This window comes from Megascapheus bottae, chromosome Y (assembly GCF_031878675.1).
Source record: "Megascapheus bottae isolate mThoBot1 chromosome Y, mThoBot2.hap1, whole genome shotgun sequence".
In the NCBI taxonomy this organism is placed as follows: domain Eukaryota; kingdom Metazoa; phylum Chordata; class Mammalia; order Rodentia; family Geomyidae; genus Megascapheus; species Megascapheus bottae.
In genome coordinates, this window is record NC_143548.1 from 6,377,085 (window position 1) to 6,394,644 (window position 17,560).

General features: G+C 44.0%; 1 protein-coding gene across 1 annotated transcript; it reads left to right on the top strand.

Moving 5' to 3' along the window:
• The first annotated feature begins 734 nt into the window (after nt 1-734).
• On the top strand, nt 735-13,392 carry LOC150040248 (RNA binding motif protein, X-linked-like-1). Its single transcript, XM_090327292.1, has 9 exons — nt 735-833; nt 3,047-3,159; nt 3,536-3,642; nt 6,330-6,498; nt 8,589-8,741; nt 12,032-12,146; nt 12,398-12,514; nt 12,592-12,674; nt 13,014-13,392. The coding sequence occupies exons 2-9, from the start codon at nt 3,054-3,056 to the stop codon at nt 13,241-13,243; spliced, it is 1,080 nt and encodes a 359-aa protein (XP_090183418.1). The 5' UTR covers nt 735-833; nt 3,047-3,053; the 3' UTR covers nt 13,244-13,392.
• The last annotated feature ends 4,168 nt before the right edge of the window (nt 13,393-17,560 follow it).

The window sequence follows — 17,560 nt, forward strand, 5'->3', positions numbered from 1 at the left end:
TACCGAACAGTGTGATGCGGAGTGTCCGTGTTCAGAAGTGGTGTGGATACAAAGGGTGAGGAGGACGCCGTGGGTCTGTACCTGTGAGCGTCGGTCCTCAGGAGGCTGAGACTGGGCAGTAGGGTTCCACGTTGAACCAACGTGCCAGGAGATGAGTACTGGAGGAGCACTAGTACTTGTACAGACACAAACAGCAGGCCCCCCGCAAGTTAAGAGGAGAGAAGATCTTGGGTCCAACTACTACATTAGCATGGACTGAGAAAAGAACACCGGGAATTAATCGGCAGGCTGTGGAAGGAAAGAAATGGAGGCTTTGGATTCCTGGCTTTCGTTTTGGGGTGTGTCGTACTCCGGCAGAGGCCCGTGGGAGGACATCATGTCAATATTTGGCGGGGGGATTCACCGGCTCTTTAGTACCAGGCCATCTGGCTCTTCCTCAAGCTTTGCTGATAGTGAAGGAATGGCAGGGAAGAAGGACCATCATTCACAGTGAGCATTTCATTTTACTTTTGCCTCCCCTCGCGGTGGAGCCCAAAACTCGAGAATCCCTCGGCGGCCCACCCCTTCGTGTTACAGCGCCCACGATGCCGACTTCCTCAACCGCTTGGCCCCTTACATCCGGGACCTTCAGGACGCCAAATGGGTGGGGCCGAGGCGGGGGCGGTCGCTGAAGCGGGAAGCGGGAAGCGGGTCATCGCGTCACCATAGAGACTCCGGAAAGAAGGTAAGAAATACAGGAACACGGGTACAGCACCGATTTCTGAGCGGCGGCAGGGACTGTCCGAAGCTGAATCCTCTCCCGTGAAGAGAGAAATCGTTGTGGCGCCGACGTTGTAAGAGTTGTACCTCAGGTTTTACCGGACTTCCTAGACACATCCTTTCAGCACGGTAGACACTGATTCACCTGTGCACGAAAAGGTATTGTTGGCTGGGGGTCGGGAGGAGCGGGGCCTCACAGGCTGCTAAAAGCCGGCTTGGGGCCCGGTTCCGTGGAAGGAAACCCCGCGGAGCTGGAAGTTGTCCCGAGTGGGGGATGGGCTTACACTCTGTGGTGTCCCCGAGGAAAAGCAGCGGAAAACCACGTCCGCGGCGGAGAATCTCCGTTGTCTAGAAAGCCTTCGGCCTGCTGCGAGGGGCTCTGGCTTCCTGCGACGGGGATTTTCCCACAGCGAATGCTCTCCCCACTTGCCCAAACCACGGTCCGCCATTTTGGGGGGCGGGGCGGGACGTGCGGTGGGCTGGGTGGTGAGGGGGCCGAGGGGTGGGGTGCGGGGTGCAGTGCGCTGCGGTGGGAGGGACAGCTGGGGAGGTGCGGTGTGCGGTTCCGTGCGGTCGGAGGTGAGGTGGACTGGGGCGGGGTGGAGGGCCCGGGATGGTGAGGTGGGGTGCGGGGTGAGGTGGGGTGTGAGTGGTGAAGCGGGAATGGCGGTGGAAGGAGGCCCGGGTGGTGAGGTGGGGTGTGAGTGGTGAAGTGGGAATGGCGGTGGAAGGAGGCCCGGGTGGTGAGGTGGGGTGCGTGGTGAAGCGGGAATGGCGGTGGAAGGAGGCCCGGGTGGTGAGGTGGGGTGCGTGGTGAAGCGGAATGGCGGTGGAAGGAGGCCCAGGTGGTGAGGTGGGGTGCGTGGTGAAGCGGAATGGCGGTGGAAGGAGGCCCAGGTGGTGAGGTGGGGTGTGAGTGGTGAAGCGGGAATGGCGGTGGAAGGAGGCCCGGGTGGTGAGGTGGGGTGTGAGTGGTGAAGCGGGAATGGCGGTGGAAGGAGGCCCGGGTGGTGAGGTGGGGTGCGTGGTGAAGCGGGAATGGCGGTGGAAGGAGGCCCGGGTGGTGAGGTGGGGTGCGTGGTGAAGCGGGAATGGTGGTGGAAGGAGGCCCGGGAGGTGAGGTGGAGAGCGTGGTGAAGCGGGAATGGCGGTGGAAGGAGGCCCGGGAGGTGAGGTGACGTGCGTGGTGAGGTGGGGTGTGAGTGGTGAAGCGGGAATGGCGGTGGAAGGAGGCCCGGGTGGTGAGGTGAGGTGCGTGGTGAGGTGGGGTGTGTGGTGAGGTGGGAATGGCGGTGGAAGGAGGCCCGGGTGGTGAGGTGGGGTGTGAGTGGTGAAGCGGGAATGGCGGTGGAAGGAGGCCCGGGTGGTCAGGTGGGGTGCGTGGTGAAGCGGGAATGGCGGTGGAAGGAGGCCCGGGTGGTGAGGTGGGCTGTGAGTGGTGAAGCGGGAATGGCGGTGGAAGGAGGCCCGGGTGGTGAGGTGCGATGTGTGGTGAGGTGGGCTGTGAGTGATGAAGCGGGAATGGCGGGTGCGGTGGAGGCCCTGGTGGTGCCGTGGAGGCTGGGGTGGTGAGGTGGGGTGGAGGGCCCGAGGTGATGCTGTGCTGCGGGGGTGGGGTGTGGTGCTGAGCTTGGGTGATCAGTTGGGGTGGGGGTGTGTCATGGTGTTTGGTGTGGAGGGTGGGGTAGCTAGTGGGTCGGGCCTGGACCCTGGGCCTACTTGCTGAGCCTGACCTCCTGTCCCTTATTGGGCTCAACCACCTGAGCCACGCAGCCACTCCTGATTCGCTGGGGCTGAGCTGGAGAGCAGAGTCTCACCAGGGCTATGTTAAATGGAGATAGAGGAAAATGGTGATGGAGAGTTCATGAGTCCTTATATTTTTGAAACTGCACACACTACATGCAGTGTACTCTTACTGAGAAATGGAGTGTGAACACTGTACATGTGAACTACTCTGATTTGCTCAGTCTGGTCATCTGTCTTGTATCCCACAAATATATAACATGTTCCAGTGAAATAGTGACACCCTGAACATTTCAATTCTTAGTTTTGTACATGCAATAAATTTATCACAATCTTCCAAATCTTCTTACTTTGACCTAATAGGCCAGTGATAGCGGTGCTTTATATATGACAAATTTTGTTGTTTCAAGTAAGACTCATTAAGGTCTAGTTTTTCGGGTTCCTTGACTAGAGTGTTAAGCACACTGAAAACTTTGGATTTTGATTTTTTTGTTTGTTTGTGTGTGTGTGTGTGTGTGTGTGTGTGTGTGTGTGCACCTTACAGGAAAAGGATGGCATCTGATCAGCCTAGGAAACTGTTTGTAGGAGGCCTTAGTGCAGACACCAGTGAAAAGGACCTTAAAGGGATCTTTTGTGTGTTTGGACACATAGCAGAAGGTAGGTCTTTGCTTAAGCCTCTGTGTGGGTAAATAGATGTTGAATACATGAAATAATAATCTGAAAATGGTTCAAATAAAATGTCTGTTCTTGAAACTTAAAAGACAAATACTACATTTTAAATGAAGCACTGACTCCCTGCAATGCCCTAAGCATCTGATAGCACTGAACATGAAAATAACAAATGTGTTGTGGAAACATGTGAAATATGATGGGCTTGTTGTTACTGAAATATTAGTGAATGTGTAACAGGGATGGATGTCAAGAAAGCTTTGACTGCTGTGCCCATCAGCATAGTATTAAAAAGGAATCACTGTTCATGCCGTTTTATTCTCCATGTCCTTACATACACTAAAACGGTTTCTGTATATTGCAGTTATTTTGCTGAAGAATGGGGAAACGAAGAGGTCTAGAGGCTTTGCTTTTATTACCTTTGATAGCCCTGCGGATGCTCAGTGCGCAGCCAAAGAGATGAATGGAAAAGTAAGCATCTTTTAGTATTATCCTACTTCTGTTCAGCACTTGCCAAAATTGGTTTCTTTTCTGCAGTTGATATAATATATGATGATGTGGTGAAAAGGTGATATGATGCCATTTGGCCCCATTGACACTTTGTGTTGTAATATACTCAGAAATGGCTGTCAATCATGTCCCTGTGGTTCACAGTTCATGAACCTAGGATTCATTTTAAAAGAGGATGCAGTCAGGCCATGGAGGCCACAGATGATTGTGTTAGACATCTGAAAACAAACAAACCAGGCCGGGATTTGGCCTAGTGATAGGGTGCTTGCCTAGCATTCACCAAGACCTGGGCTCCATTCAACAGTACCACATACATAGAAAGTAAGCCAGAAGAAGTGCTGAGTCTGAAGTGGTGGACCTCTAGGCTTGAGAAGCCCAAGGACAGTGCATAGGCCCTGAGTTAAACCCAGGACTGGCAAAAAAAAACCAAATTGAAAAATAATGTTTTTATCATCTGTTACAAGAAGTAAAATTAAAAGCCAGTAAGGCCGAGAGCAGTAGACTAGGAAAAACCTGAGCAACAATTTACAAGTCCCAAGTTCAAGTCGCTGTAGGAACAGAGACCAAAATCTTGAGAAAGGAATTAGATGTGCACAGCTTATTGAGTAGATATTATAAACTTGTTTCATGTTCCTATTCCAAGATCACTATCAATAGTATGTTAGCCCTCCATCAGTTAGACCTTGCTGGGCATTAGTGATCATTGTGTAGTCCTAGCTATTGGAAATGGCTGAAATCTGCTGGAGTTTAGTTTCAACTATATGAGCCTACATGTCCTAATAAGGAGAAAAAGTCCAGGTCATAGAAGTCTGTCTCAAGTTGTAACAGGCAGTGTAAGCAGTCCAGTGAGCTTGAGGTGTTGAGTTATAAATTGGAAGCTAGAAAAAATAAGTAAATAAAGCTACAACTTTAAAGAAACCTGCAAAAAGGACAAACAGAACAGATAAGGAAAGAGAAGCATCAATGAAAAAAATGAAAAGAAATCAAATGTATTACAAGTTGTGGGAAGATTTTTGATGGTTGTTTCTGTCGGGTATTTTTGTTTCCCGGTCCTGGGAATTAAATTCTGAATCTCTGCTCTATCCTTGGGCACTTTTTCCTCAAGGGTAGGGCTTTGCTAGTTGATCTATTGTACCACTTCAGGCTTTTCTGTGTATATGGTACTGAGGAATTGAGCCCATGACCTCATTCATTCTTGCCGAGGGCTGTACCACTATGACAGGCTCCTGGCCCTTCAAACTGTTTTGTTTGTCTGTCAATTTTGGGTGATCTGGGGGTTTGAACAAAAGATTACTGCTTGCTAAACAGATACTCTACATGCTTAACAATTGTTTTTATTGTTAGTGTAAATAAAGATGATGTACAGAAGGATTATAGTTATCTTAAGTAAAGAGTGGGTTTTTTTTTTTTGGACCATGGCACCCATATTCTACTTCTTGCATCATGCCCCAGCTTTTTTGGTTTAGCTATATTTTCTTGAGCTGAAAGTACTGCTTACTTGCCTGTCTAAACTACCCTACATTTTTCTAACTAACAGTGACATCTGACTTGCTGTGAAAATCTTGCACTGATCGTTTACCTTCCTAATCTCCTCCTACACATTACCTGGATATTTCCTAGCAACATGGAAGTATTTTGGTGACATCAAAGCTTTAAAAGGCACATAGGCAGGGTCACACAGAATTTTTGTGAAAAGTGGTGTGATGGAAACTAACATGGACAAATGGATGGATCCTTTCTCTCCTATAATTCTTGGCATTCCTCATGCAGAACGATTTCAGTAAATCACTCGATTATTTTATAGTAGTGATTATGGATGGCTTACTTTTTTCTATCTTGAATACAATCTATGTCTTTGAGGATTACAAATTCTAGAGGTAGTGTATCTCTAGCCTCTTTAGTTTTTCTGTTATCTGCCCATTGACACTGGAATTCAGGTCTTCAAGGTCATGCTCCATTTTCCCCTCACACAGGTGGCTCTATTTCAGTCAGTACTAAATTTTTGCTAATAAATTGAAGATAAGAGCCTCATGGAGGTTGATACCCAAGTAGAATTTAAATCACTGTTCTAAGGTTTTGAAGCCACTATCTATTCTGGGGGTAGTTTGTTTTCCTTTTTTTCCTTACATAATTCTGTCACCTTTTGTGATTCTTTTATCGTTTAAGCTCTGCCTAGTATATGCCCGCATATTTTAGCCCTTCCTGTTTGTCCTTAAAGATATTACTTCATATATCTGCCTTCTAAAAATTGACTTGGCTTCTTCTCATTTGATAACTATACACAAAAATTTAACAGCTGAAGAGGAATTATTATCAGAGATTTATTTTGCTATAGTTCAAGCAGAAGCACAGATGAGCATATCCATAAACTAATGTTTTATTCTTTCATCCAACTCATGTTTTATTCAGTTCTTCCTCTGTGTTACTCATTAAAGCAGTACCAGCAGAGTATTCTGAATATGTACTCTGTATACTTTTATCTCAGGTTAAGGAAAATGAATGCACTTCATTTGATGGAAAATACTTGTTAATTTGAAGCATATACTTTGTGCTTTTTCATATTTGCAAGAAAATATGAAGTGGCAACAAAAAACTCAAAGCAAATTAGATCGCATTACTGGTCAAATTCTTTATTTTTATTTTTTCAGCTGTTGGATGGGAAAGTAATTAAAGTAGAGCCATCTTATGGCAAACCATCTTATGCCAGTCGTGGTAGAGAGAGAGGACCACCTATCTCAAGAAATAGAGTGACCCAAACAAGTCTGGGCTATGGAAGAGGAGGAAACAGTGGCCATTCTTCGTCTGAAGGGAACTTTGGTAATGTTTTAAAAGAGAAACATACACACATAGGATTGAAAGCCAGGAAGTTTGTAGAGACTGAATTAATTCTCACTCACTTCCTCATGAGCTGAACTTAAATTTACTGCTAATAAGAAAGCTAGTTCTAAGCATTTTAATAAGTAAGATTGACTTCACAAAACCCTTTTAAATTCACTATAGTGTTGCCATACCATTATAGAAATAGCACAAAAGTAAAATTTTGCCCTTACTCATTCAACAAGTTTTCTCTCTTGAAAGTCATCATATGCTGGGAGCTTAGCCTAGTGGTAGAAGTGCTTGCTTAGCATGCACTAAGGCCCTGTTTCCATTCCTGGGTACCACAACCATGGAAAAAAGCTGGAAGTGGAGCTGTGGCTCAAGTGGTAGAGCTCTAGCCTTGAGAAAAGTTCAGGGTCATGATCAGGCTCTGAGTTCAAATCCCAGGACTGGCAAAAGAAAGAAGTCATTTGTAATGCACCCAGTATGAAGCAGTGCTGTAGCTTAAGTTATAGAGCAATAGCCTTGAGCTGCAGAGGTCTGGAGCAGCAACTACGCATAGAGCTCTAGTCCCACAATCCCTCCTCCAAGGAATGGAGGCATAGGTGGGGAGAGAGAGAGAGAGAGAAAGAGAGAAAGAAATAAAGAGAGAGGGGTGGGGAGTATCCATATTCTCTGATGAATATATAAAGTTGAAGGGTTAGTCATGCAATTGGTTTGTTTTTGTTAAAAGTCATATAAATGTGCTCTTCTGTGATCTGTCTACATCTTGAGCAACGCTGAAGTTTAAATTTATGAACTAACTAGAGCCTTCCATTCTCAAATGTGCCTTTGGTTTGTGAAAGACATAGAAAACTCATGTTGTATGTCTTTGTTGTGTTGTATGACCAGAAGAGAATGAGCCATAAAAAGATGTCACATAAGCCTTCCAGATATTTCTTTTTCTTTTATTTGGAAAAGTGTGTCCTTACTATTTCACTTTTTGTTCAGTCCTGGCTTTGATCTCAGGGCCTGAGCCCTGTCCTTGGACTTTCTCAAGGATAAGTTTACCACTTGAGCCTCTGCACCACTTTCAGGTTTTTTTCCCTATGTATGTGGTACCGAGGATCGGAACCCAGACCTTCATGCATTCTAGACAAGCACTCCACCACTAGGCCAAATTCCCAGTCCCACTATTTCACTTTCAAAAGCATAGTTTGGCCTTAAAAAGGAAATTATGAAGTATGTACTGAACATTTTATTTATTTATTTCATGAAGGTACCAAGAATATAGCTGTTAGTTCTAGTCATAATTGCAGACACCTCTGTAAAGTATTGCAGCGTTTGTTGTGAGTTAAGATAGATAGATTTAGATCTTTTCTTGTCCATTAAATTAATCTTGAGAAGCAAATGTCAAACTGAATTTGAGGATCAGTGTGTTTATATGAGTATACATTTTGTTTTTCTCAAGGAATTTTCCCCAGCCCTTAAGTATGGACACATTATTTCCAGTTACACAGACAATAGAAATGATAGAATTATTTTTATACCATGGAGGATGTCCATTGTATATCCATTCTCTTTAGAGCACATTGTCTTTATGCCTCATTTTTGGGTCTTATACTCTCTAGTTGGACTTATCTTAGGTGTATTTGAGTTCATATCAGCAATGTGTCCCAAAACATGTTTTCACAACCAGATTTAGATGAGTAGAGATGAGCAGAATTAATGTTCCCGTTCAGCACTGTTTTAATTCTTTCCTGTCCTTGCCTCTTAACTCTCCAGTTTTTCTCTCACATTTCTCTTTAAATGTGTCTTGAGGCTTTAAAAGTTTCTTTTTATAAACTGACATTGTAATTTAATCAGTGTGATTTTTTTTATAACTTGCTCTTGAATAATAAAAGGTAATTCTAGGGTCTGGAGCTGGTGAGGTTCATTTGGTAGAACACACCCAATGAACAAAATGCAACAGTTGTAGTTCCACCATAAACCTTAAAAAAAGACAGTAAGAAAATAGGTAATTCTAACTTTTATGAATTTGGTGAGGCCTTTATGAGTTTGGTAGATAAAGTATTAGCTCCTTAACTAAGAAGATGTTGTTTTCAATTCAGGTGGCAGCAGATATAGTCCCAATTTCAACATGAGGTCTCCAAGGAGACCCTTTCCGGTTAAAAGAAACCCATTTGCTAGAATTGGCAGTCCTCCTCCTAAAAGATCTAATCATTCTGCTGCAGTGGGAAGCAGTTTTAAAGCGGGAGAGCAAGGTATCTACTGCCTAGTAAAAGAGAGCTTCTTGTGAGTGAGTATTGTACCGTATGAATGAGATGAAGCTGTTGTCAGGTAAGTCCTTTGAGTGTAAGAAACAAAACAGGTGGTGAGATTCGTGTGGGCATTTTGATTGAGAGATCAGTTGAGCTTTTCTCATCAGGTGATCTTTGAGATTCATGAGATATAACTATTTGGTGGTTATAGTTTTTAAACTAGTATAAAATCAGTGCTTCAGGTCATTGGTATAATATTCAAGAGATGCATTGCTTTTAGATCTCTTGGAGAATTTGTGGGTCAACTTCAATCAAGATTCTCTGCTACTCAAGTTTCTTTTTAATAGGTTATGTGAGCTCTCCATGGGATAGTTTTCTTCTTTTGTATGCCTGCTCTAGTTTTAAATTCTGTGCCATTGGTGAAAGGAACTTTTTTATTTGAAAGACAGTCCTTTATTAAAATTGTTCTCAAACCCAAATATGATAAGTTATCTTAACCTCTATAGGAATTCTTCCTCTTGAAGTCCATCACTAAATTTCCATGTAAAAATTACGTTACATTTGCATTATTACAGTGATGCTTACCCTGACTCATTGGTATTGATTATGTAAAAATAGCAAGGCATATGAAAGTATAGTGATCCAATTTGTGCTGCCAAGAATTGTGCTATTGAAAGGAATGGATAATTAAAACAAATGATACAGGAGGAGTCTACTGTGAAACATCATTTGTCATGAGGTGGAAAGAGATCACTGGAGGCTTAGAAGCTATTTGAACTAAAATTCAAAATCACAAGAGGCAAAGTTAAAGTGATAGATTATTTAGTTGCATGTAAATCTCATAATGCAATTCATTTTGCAATTTGAAGCACATAAATAACTACGGCCATAAATTTGTAGTCTCAAAACATGCCTAATGGACACATTGAAATGGCTTGAGCACAGAATTCAAAGTAAGCCTGAGATGACTAATGTAGCAAAACTGGAAATGAGGATTGAGCAGAAGAGATAAAAGTACAGATAGATACTAGCATAAAGTTGAAAGGATAGCCAATAATTTGAAAGTCATAAATTTAGGACTTTTGCTTGACCTTTGAATTGGGAGTAAGGAACTTTATGGTCTATTTACATTTTATGTGTAGAAGGTATAAACAACCAGCATATTTCCACTAGGAGATTAAACAATAATCAAAACACGTTAGCTCTAGGAATAAGGAAGTTGAGTTATCCTGTGAAGATTTTTATTTACACATGATTTTAGAAGACATAGTATGTATATTACATATTAAATATATATTATAAATATATCATTATTGATTGATTTTTAGATCTGTATATATATATATATGTAACAGTGAACTTTTGTATAATATTGACATCACACAGTAGGAAACTAAATTAGCATAAAATAAGGGCATCTTGATATGGAGCCCAGCAAATGAGGACAAATTAGAATGTATGTATATATACAGGATTCTGCATGTGAAAAGTCAAAACAGGACTTCAGTTTTTTAAAAATGTCAGTGGTGGGACTTGAACTCTGGGCCTGGGTGTTGTCACTGACTTCTTCAACTCAAGGCTGACGCCCCACCACTGGGCCACAGTACAACTTACAATTTTGTGGTGTTATCTGGACATAAGACTCCTATGGACTTCCGTGCTCAGGCCAACTTTGAACCGTGATCTTCAGATCACAGCCCACAGAGTAGCAAGGGTTAGAGCTGTGAGCCACCATATCTAGTTAGGATTTCATTTTTATCAGGGAAATATGAGAATTGTTTCTGTGAGTTGAGAAATGGACAGTTACATTTTAATTTACATTGGAATTATATTACTACACACTGTGGAGGTTCTGCTCTTATTGCTCTCTGCTCTTATGCTTTTCATTTCAGTTTGTAGACAAACAAAAGGAATAGAAAAGGAAATAAACATTGTAAAACATTGCTTAAATGCAAGGACCAAACATTAATTTTTACAATGTAGGCGAATATTTGTCTCATCTCTGAAGCACAGGTCTAGAGAGAAGTATAAAGACATCTGAACTTTTAAGAACTATTCAAATTGGTACTTCTAAGGTTTAGAAAGAAAATGTTATGCATGAGCAGTAGCATGTAGAATGTTTGCCTAACAGATGTGCTGTGTACACTTGAAGTGTTTATGTCTAATCTTAGACTAGTTGCAAAACCGGTGGAGACAGATTTTTAAAAGAAAAGGAAAGGAAGTGAAATGGCTACAGAAAAATAAATGTCTACATGTCACATTCAGCATCACTCCAGGCTTTTGTTTTGTTTTGTTTTGTTTTCTGGCATCTTAGGGATTGAATTCAGTAACTACACACTCCCATGAGCTTTCTCAACGTTTGCACTCTACCACTTGATCCACAGAAACACTTCCAGATTTTCCTGTATATGTGGTACTGAGGAACCAAGAACTTTGTGCATGAGTCTACCACTAGGCCACACATTTTGAGCCCTTAGCATCATTCAAAGTAACTTCATCTTTAGAACAATCCGTACCTACAACTGTTATGTTATATATGTGTGTGTGTATGTGTGTGTGTGTGTGTGTGTGTGTGTGTGTGTGTGTATGGAGAGAGAGAGAGAAAGAGAGATATAGACAGACACAGACATGCACATACACACACACACATATACATATATATATATATATGTTCATTTTATAAGGGTATTTAAAAAGCTATACTTTGGGCTTTGGATTTTGATTTTATTTTTCTAGATGGGCTGTATTGCTGTGTTGTTTTCATGTGTCTCAAGGCAGTAGTGGCAAGTCACAGCATACCATCACACCATAATAAGGATATACTAAGCGATTTTCCATCCACAAGACCCAACATGTTAAATAAGCTATGTCAGATGTGTTAAGTGTATTTTTCTTGTTTGATATTTTAATCTCATGATGCTTCATGGAATGTAATCTTATTTTAAATCAAGAAGATTCTCTTATGTTAGTCTTTGCTCCACTAATAAGACAATAAAAAGATATTCTGCAAACTATTTGCACTATAAGTATGCAGTGAGACTTTCAATGGTACTTTGAGAAGAAATATGACGAATCAAGTAAGAACATCCTATACTAACAGTGATTCAATTAAATGTGTATGTTGTAGCTGTGAAAGAAATTTCATTTAAGAATTAACATTTCAGAGGAAGAAGTTGGTATATTTTGGAATACTTTAAAAATATTCCTCACAGGACAGAACAGTGTTTAAATTTTCATTTTATTTCATACATTCTCAGCATGAAATACCTACCATAAACATTTTACAATTAAAGGTTCATTGTCATGTGGGAGAGAAACTTATGAAATGATGCTCTGGAGAAATCCAGTCTCTTTTGAGAGAGATGAAGTTGCATCACCGAGGGCTGGTATTTATTCAACTAATTACAGGTAAATAAGATAACTAAATGACAAGCCTTGTAACAGGCAGAAATTCTGATGAAAGCATTTTTTCTTGTTGTCTATTGTGTTCTGAATTGTTTCACATGTGATTTGGGCTTTGGTTTATGTGATTTGGAGAACCATCTACTCACTTACTCTGCCCATTTTTACCTTGGAGGCCTTTCCTGTTTTCCAAGAGGTGTTTGAGCTCTGTAAGTTAAACGTTGTCATAGTTCATTTTCTACTTTGAATTACACTAGAGGAAACCACATGAGTTCTCGAGACATCAAGGATTATGCTGGAGCACCTAGAGAATATGCATACAGTTATTATGGAGGTTACTACTCAAAAGAAAAACGTACTTCTAAAAGCTACAGGTATTACCCGTTCTACTAAATATGCTAACTGAAGTTGGTAATGGTTGCATTGATTGCTGCCTTTTTTTAAAATTTAGTGATCGTGGTGGCTATGATGGAAGTCATGGTAGAAATGATCATTCCAGTGGAGGTCCTTATGGAGGCACAGATGTCTGTTGTGGTAAGAAAGAGTCCAGTGTTGACACATAAATGACAGAATTACATTGCTACCCAAGCAGGGAAAACTAGTGTCAGCTTTTGGTTACTTTGAGTATGTTTTGTGATGTCTTAAAGCTGGATAAGGTATCTCATAACACTTTACCTTAAGGAATATTGTCACAGCATACGGTAAAAGGGTGCTTAACCCTATCAAGCAGCGATAACAATGAATAATTAGAATTTATGTCGTCTGAGCATGTCAAAACCAAGTATTTCATGACATTTGCTACTTAAAACTCATGTATGATACAAAAACAGTGTTGTCATACAGTAGTATGCCATCTCATCTTTGATCTTGCAGCAGAGGATTACCATACTGCACCAACTACACAAGAATTCACCAGGACCTGTGGTGGAAACAGTCAATATGATGATAACTGCAGCTCACAATATGAATGGGGAGGAAGAGATGAACATACTGCGAGCAGCCAAAGAGATACCCATTTGTGTGATCATCAGTATGCTGGGAGACGAGAAAGAGGGCCTCTTCCTTCTCAGGGGAGGGGTTACGAGGCTCCTCATGAGTCATAAAAGTAGCTCAGGAAATGTAGGTTCACAGGAGATTGGGAGATTGTGGTGGAAGGCTTGTAAGAGGAGTGAGAAGATATTAGAAGCATTTTTCACTTGCATGCCAAACTTCATTTTCCAACATACTAATAGAATAGTACTTTTCAATATTAAGAGAGTATCCCTAAACTAGTTTGGTTTAGAGGAATAAGCATATGTTTATATTCATGTTAAAATGGTTTTTTTTTCATCTGGACAAACAGTACATTTGAAGAGATCCACTGGTGTTTATGTTTCTTGAGAAAAGGAAGTTAGGATGGGGGATTAAATGTCAGAATCGTTAGTGTTATGGATGTGAGACACCAAGCCTGACAAGTACATTGCATCTTGATCATTGTTGCCTCCTCCTTTCTTCTCAATTGTTCTCCCTACCACATCTCTACTCTCAAGTTAGTTAAGTTTTAAATAATATGCATTGAATATGGCTGCCTTTTCCCACCTGTCTCCTGCATTCATATTCCCACCCCACCTTAACAAGTTTCTGCTCCCCATATTCGTTTTGTTAAACAGTGCGCTAGGTTTTGAGAGGTGTAACACATTTGGACACCTTCTCCACTGTACTATTTTTTCTCAGTTTGTTGTGTTATTTGTGTTGTATAAGGTACCCTGTCTGTTGGTATTTTTACAGAATAAAAGTACTTAGATAGAGTGCTGTCCACTGTCTGAATTTATGGCTGCCTCACACACACATGAGAAAAGTACCAAAATTTAAGTTTGAACCTAGGGAAAAGTAAATATGAAAGAGAGACATTTGAGGATGGAGGGAAAGAATTAAAAAAGCACTGAGTGTTCAGCAAAGCTTATAAAACAATAATTATGCTTATTAGAATACTTTGGGGAGTGGAATGAAAAAAGTAGAACAGAGATTTTACATTGACTAGACATGTCAAGGGACAAAGTGGAAGAAGAAAAGCCACAAGGATTAGTAATTGCCACCAGGAAGTTAAAAATTCATGATTGCAACCTGGAGACTGGAGAGAGGAAGGCAAGACTCAAGGAGCAATTAATGCTGGAGACCAGTAATGCTGGAATGTATGTACTCAATTAGAAGGATAAATAGTGTGTGGAGAGAAAGCACAAATCATTTTTGTGTGTTTCCAATTAGGTCGTGTAACATCACTTTGCTCTTCTTCCTTCTTCTCCACTGGCTGTAGAGGAGGAGGAGCAGTACCTAGAGATCAGAGATTGGAACACCAGGGCGCTGTCCCTCTTCAGCAGTACAACTGCTGCTTTCATGCTAGAACTGGTAATTCCACACTCAGGAGTAAAACAAGTATGAGATAAGCACCTATGTTCTTTCTTTACACTCTCATAGACTAAAGTCTTTCTGCCTAGGAGGGTCCATTCCATATACACATACACACGTAGAAAAATATGGTAATATGGTAATATGCTAATCAGGTGGAATCAGATCTAAAATGGAAAGGAAAAACAGAAAGTAACACCGGAGTTTCTATCACTAGGCACATGCAGAAGAAACAGTTTCAACGAGGCTAGCAGATTTTCCGGTGATGTGCACACAATGGATAACTATGAACTTGTGGAAATACAACGTGAAGTACACACATCTTATATGTTGAAAGAGGAAGAATGTATTACTAGTAAAGGACCTCTGATAAGAAAATATTGTAATTGGACCTTGAGTGAAGCCCTGTGGTAGAGTGCTTGTCTAGCATGCAGGAAGCTCCGGGTTGGACTCCTTGGTACCACGGCTACACAGAAAGGAACAGAAGGGGTGCAGAGATCAAGGACCGGGCCCAGGCCCTGAGGTCCAGCCGCAGGACTCACACGAAAAAAGAAAGAAAGGCATAAATCCATACAGACACACACATAGAGACACACACGTACACAGTGAGATCTATACATGTATCTACGTATGGCTTGTTTATGGATACGGAAATTTGTGCACGTATGTACACACATAGGCATACCTATGCATATATGCATATAGATGTATGTGTATATATGCATGCCGTATATATGGGTATGGATATGGATACATGGCACAGATATGGTACTCAAGTCGGAAGAGTACCTTCATTTTAAATGCAGTGTTCTAAAAGCGGGGCAACTGCATACAATTCTATGTACCGTCAGTTGCAGTGGTGTCATTTCTCTGAAGGGAACAAGTGTTGAAGCTAATAAGTCAATACACGATGCTTGTCAGATCAGTATGTAGGGCAAAGTACCGAACAGTGTGATGCGGAGTGTCCGTGTTCAGAAGTGGTGTGGATACAAAGGGTGAGGAGGACGCCGTGGGTCTGTACCTGTGAGCGTCGGTCCTCAGGAGGCTGAGACTGGGCAGTAGGGTTCCACGTTGAACCAACGTGCCAGGAGATGAGTACTGGAGGAGCACTAGTACTTGTACAGACACAAACAGCAGGCCCCCCGCAAGTTAAGAGGAGAGAAGATCTTGGGTCCAACTACTACATTAGCATGGACTGAGAAAAGAACACCGGGAATTAATCGGCAGGCTGTGGAAGGAAAGAAATGGAGGCTTTGGATTCCTGGCTTTCGTTTTGGGGTGTGTCGTACTCCGGCAGAGGCCCGTGGGAGGACATCATGTCAATATTTGGCGGGGGGATTCACCGGCTCTTTAGTACCAGGCCATCTGGCTCTTCCTCAAGCTTTGCTGATAGTGAAGGAATGGCAGGGAAGAAGGACCATCATTCACAGTGAGCATTTCATTTTACTTTTGCCTCCCCTCGCGGTGGAGCCCAAAACTCGAGAATCCCTCGGCGGCCCACCCCTTCGTGTTACAGCGCCCACGATGCCGACTTCCTCAACCGCTTGGCCCCTTACATCCGGGACCTTCAGGACGCCAAATGGGTGGGGCCGAGGCGGGGGCGGTCGCTGAAGCGGGAAGCGGGAAGCGGGTCATCGCGTCACCATAGAGACTCCGGAAAGAAGGTAAGAAATACAGGAACACGGGTACAGCACCGATTTCTGAGCGGCGGCAGGGACTGTCCGAAGCTGAATCCTCTCCCGTGAAGAGAGAAATCGTTGTGGCGCCGACGTTGTAAGAGTTGTACCTCAGGTTTTACCGGACGTCCTAGACACATCCTTTCAGCACGGTAGACACTGATTCACCTGTGCACGAAAAGGTATTGTTGGCTGGGGGTCGGGAGGAGCGGGGCCTCACAGGCTGCTAAAAGCCGGCTTGGGGCCCGGTTCCGTGGAAGGAAACCCCGCGGAGCTGGAAGTTGTCCCGAGTGGGGGATGGGCTTACACTCTGTGGTGTCCCCGAGGAAAAGCAGCGGAAAACCACGTCCGCGGCGGAGAATCTCCGTTGTCTAGAAAGCCTTCGGCCTGCTGCGAGGGGCTCTGGCTTCCTGCGACGGGGATTTTCCCACAGCGAATGCTCTCCCCACTTGCCCAAACCACGGTCCGCCATTTTGGGGGGCGGGGCGGGACGTGCGGTGGGCTGGGTGGTGAGGGGGCCGAGGGGTGGGGTGCGGGGTGCAGTGCGCTGCGGTGGGAGGGGCAGCTGGGGAGGTGCGGTGTGCGGTTCCGTGCGGTCGGAGGTGAGGTGGACTGGGGCGGGGTGGAGGGCCCGGGGTGGTGAGGTGGGGTGCGGGGTGAGGTGGGGTGTGAGTGGTGAAGCGGGAATGGCGGTGGAAGGAGGCCCGGGTGGTGAGGTGGGCTGTGAGTGGTGAAGCGGGAATGGCGGTGGAAGGAGGCCCGGGTGGTGAGGTGGGCTGTGAGTGGTGAAGTGGGAATGGCGGTGGAAGGAGGCCCGGGTGGTGAGGTGGGCTGTGAGTGGTGAAGTGGGAATGGCGGTGGAAGGAGGCCCGGGTGGTGAGGTGGGGTGTGAGTGGTGAAGTGGGAATGGCGGTGGAAGGAGGCCCGGGTGGTGAGGTGGGCTGTGAGTGGTGAAGTGGGAATGGCGGTGGAAGGAGGCCCGGGTGGTGAGGTGGGGTGTGAGTGGTGAAGCGGGAATGGCGGTGGAAGGAGGCCCGGGTGGTCAGGTGGGGTGGGTGGTGAAGCGGGAATGGCGGGTGCTGCGGTGGAGGCCGGGGTGGTGAGGTGGGGTGGAGGGCCCGAGGTGGTGCTGTGCTGCGGGCGTGGGGTGTGGTGCTGAGCTTGGGTGATGAGTTGGGGTGGGGGTGTGTCATGGTGTTTGGGGTGGAGGGTGGGGGTGGCTGGTGGGTCGGGCCTGGACCCTGGGCCTACTTGCTGACCCTGACCTCTTGTCCCTTTTGGCGCTCAACCACCTGACTCATGCAGCCACTCCTGGTTCGCTGGGGCTGAGCTGGAGAGCAGAGTCTCACCAGGGCTATG

Bases quoted from the DNA above. Each gene is read 5' to 3' on its own strand.
- LOC150040248 (XM_090327292.1), top strand. From the start codon at position 3,054: ATGGCATCTGATCAGCCTAGGAAACTGTTTGTAGGAGGCCTTAGTGCA. The intron at 3,643-6,329 runs GTAAGCATCTTT...TTATTTTTTCAG, and splicing joins CCAAAGAGATGAATGGAAAA to CTGTTGGATGGGAAAGTAAT. The intron at 6,499-8,588 runs GTAATGTTTTAA...TTTTCAATTCAG, and splicing joins TTCGTCTGAAGGGAACTTTG to GTGGCAGCAGATATAGTCCC.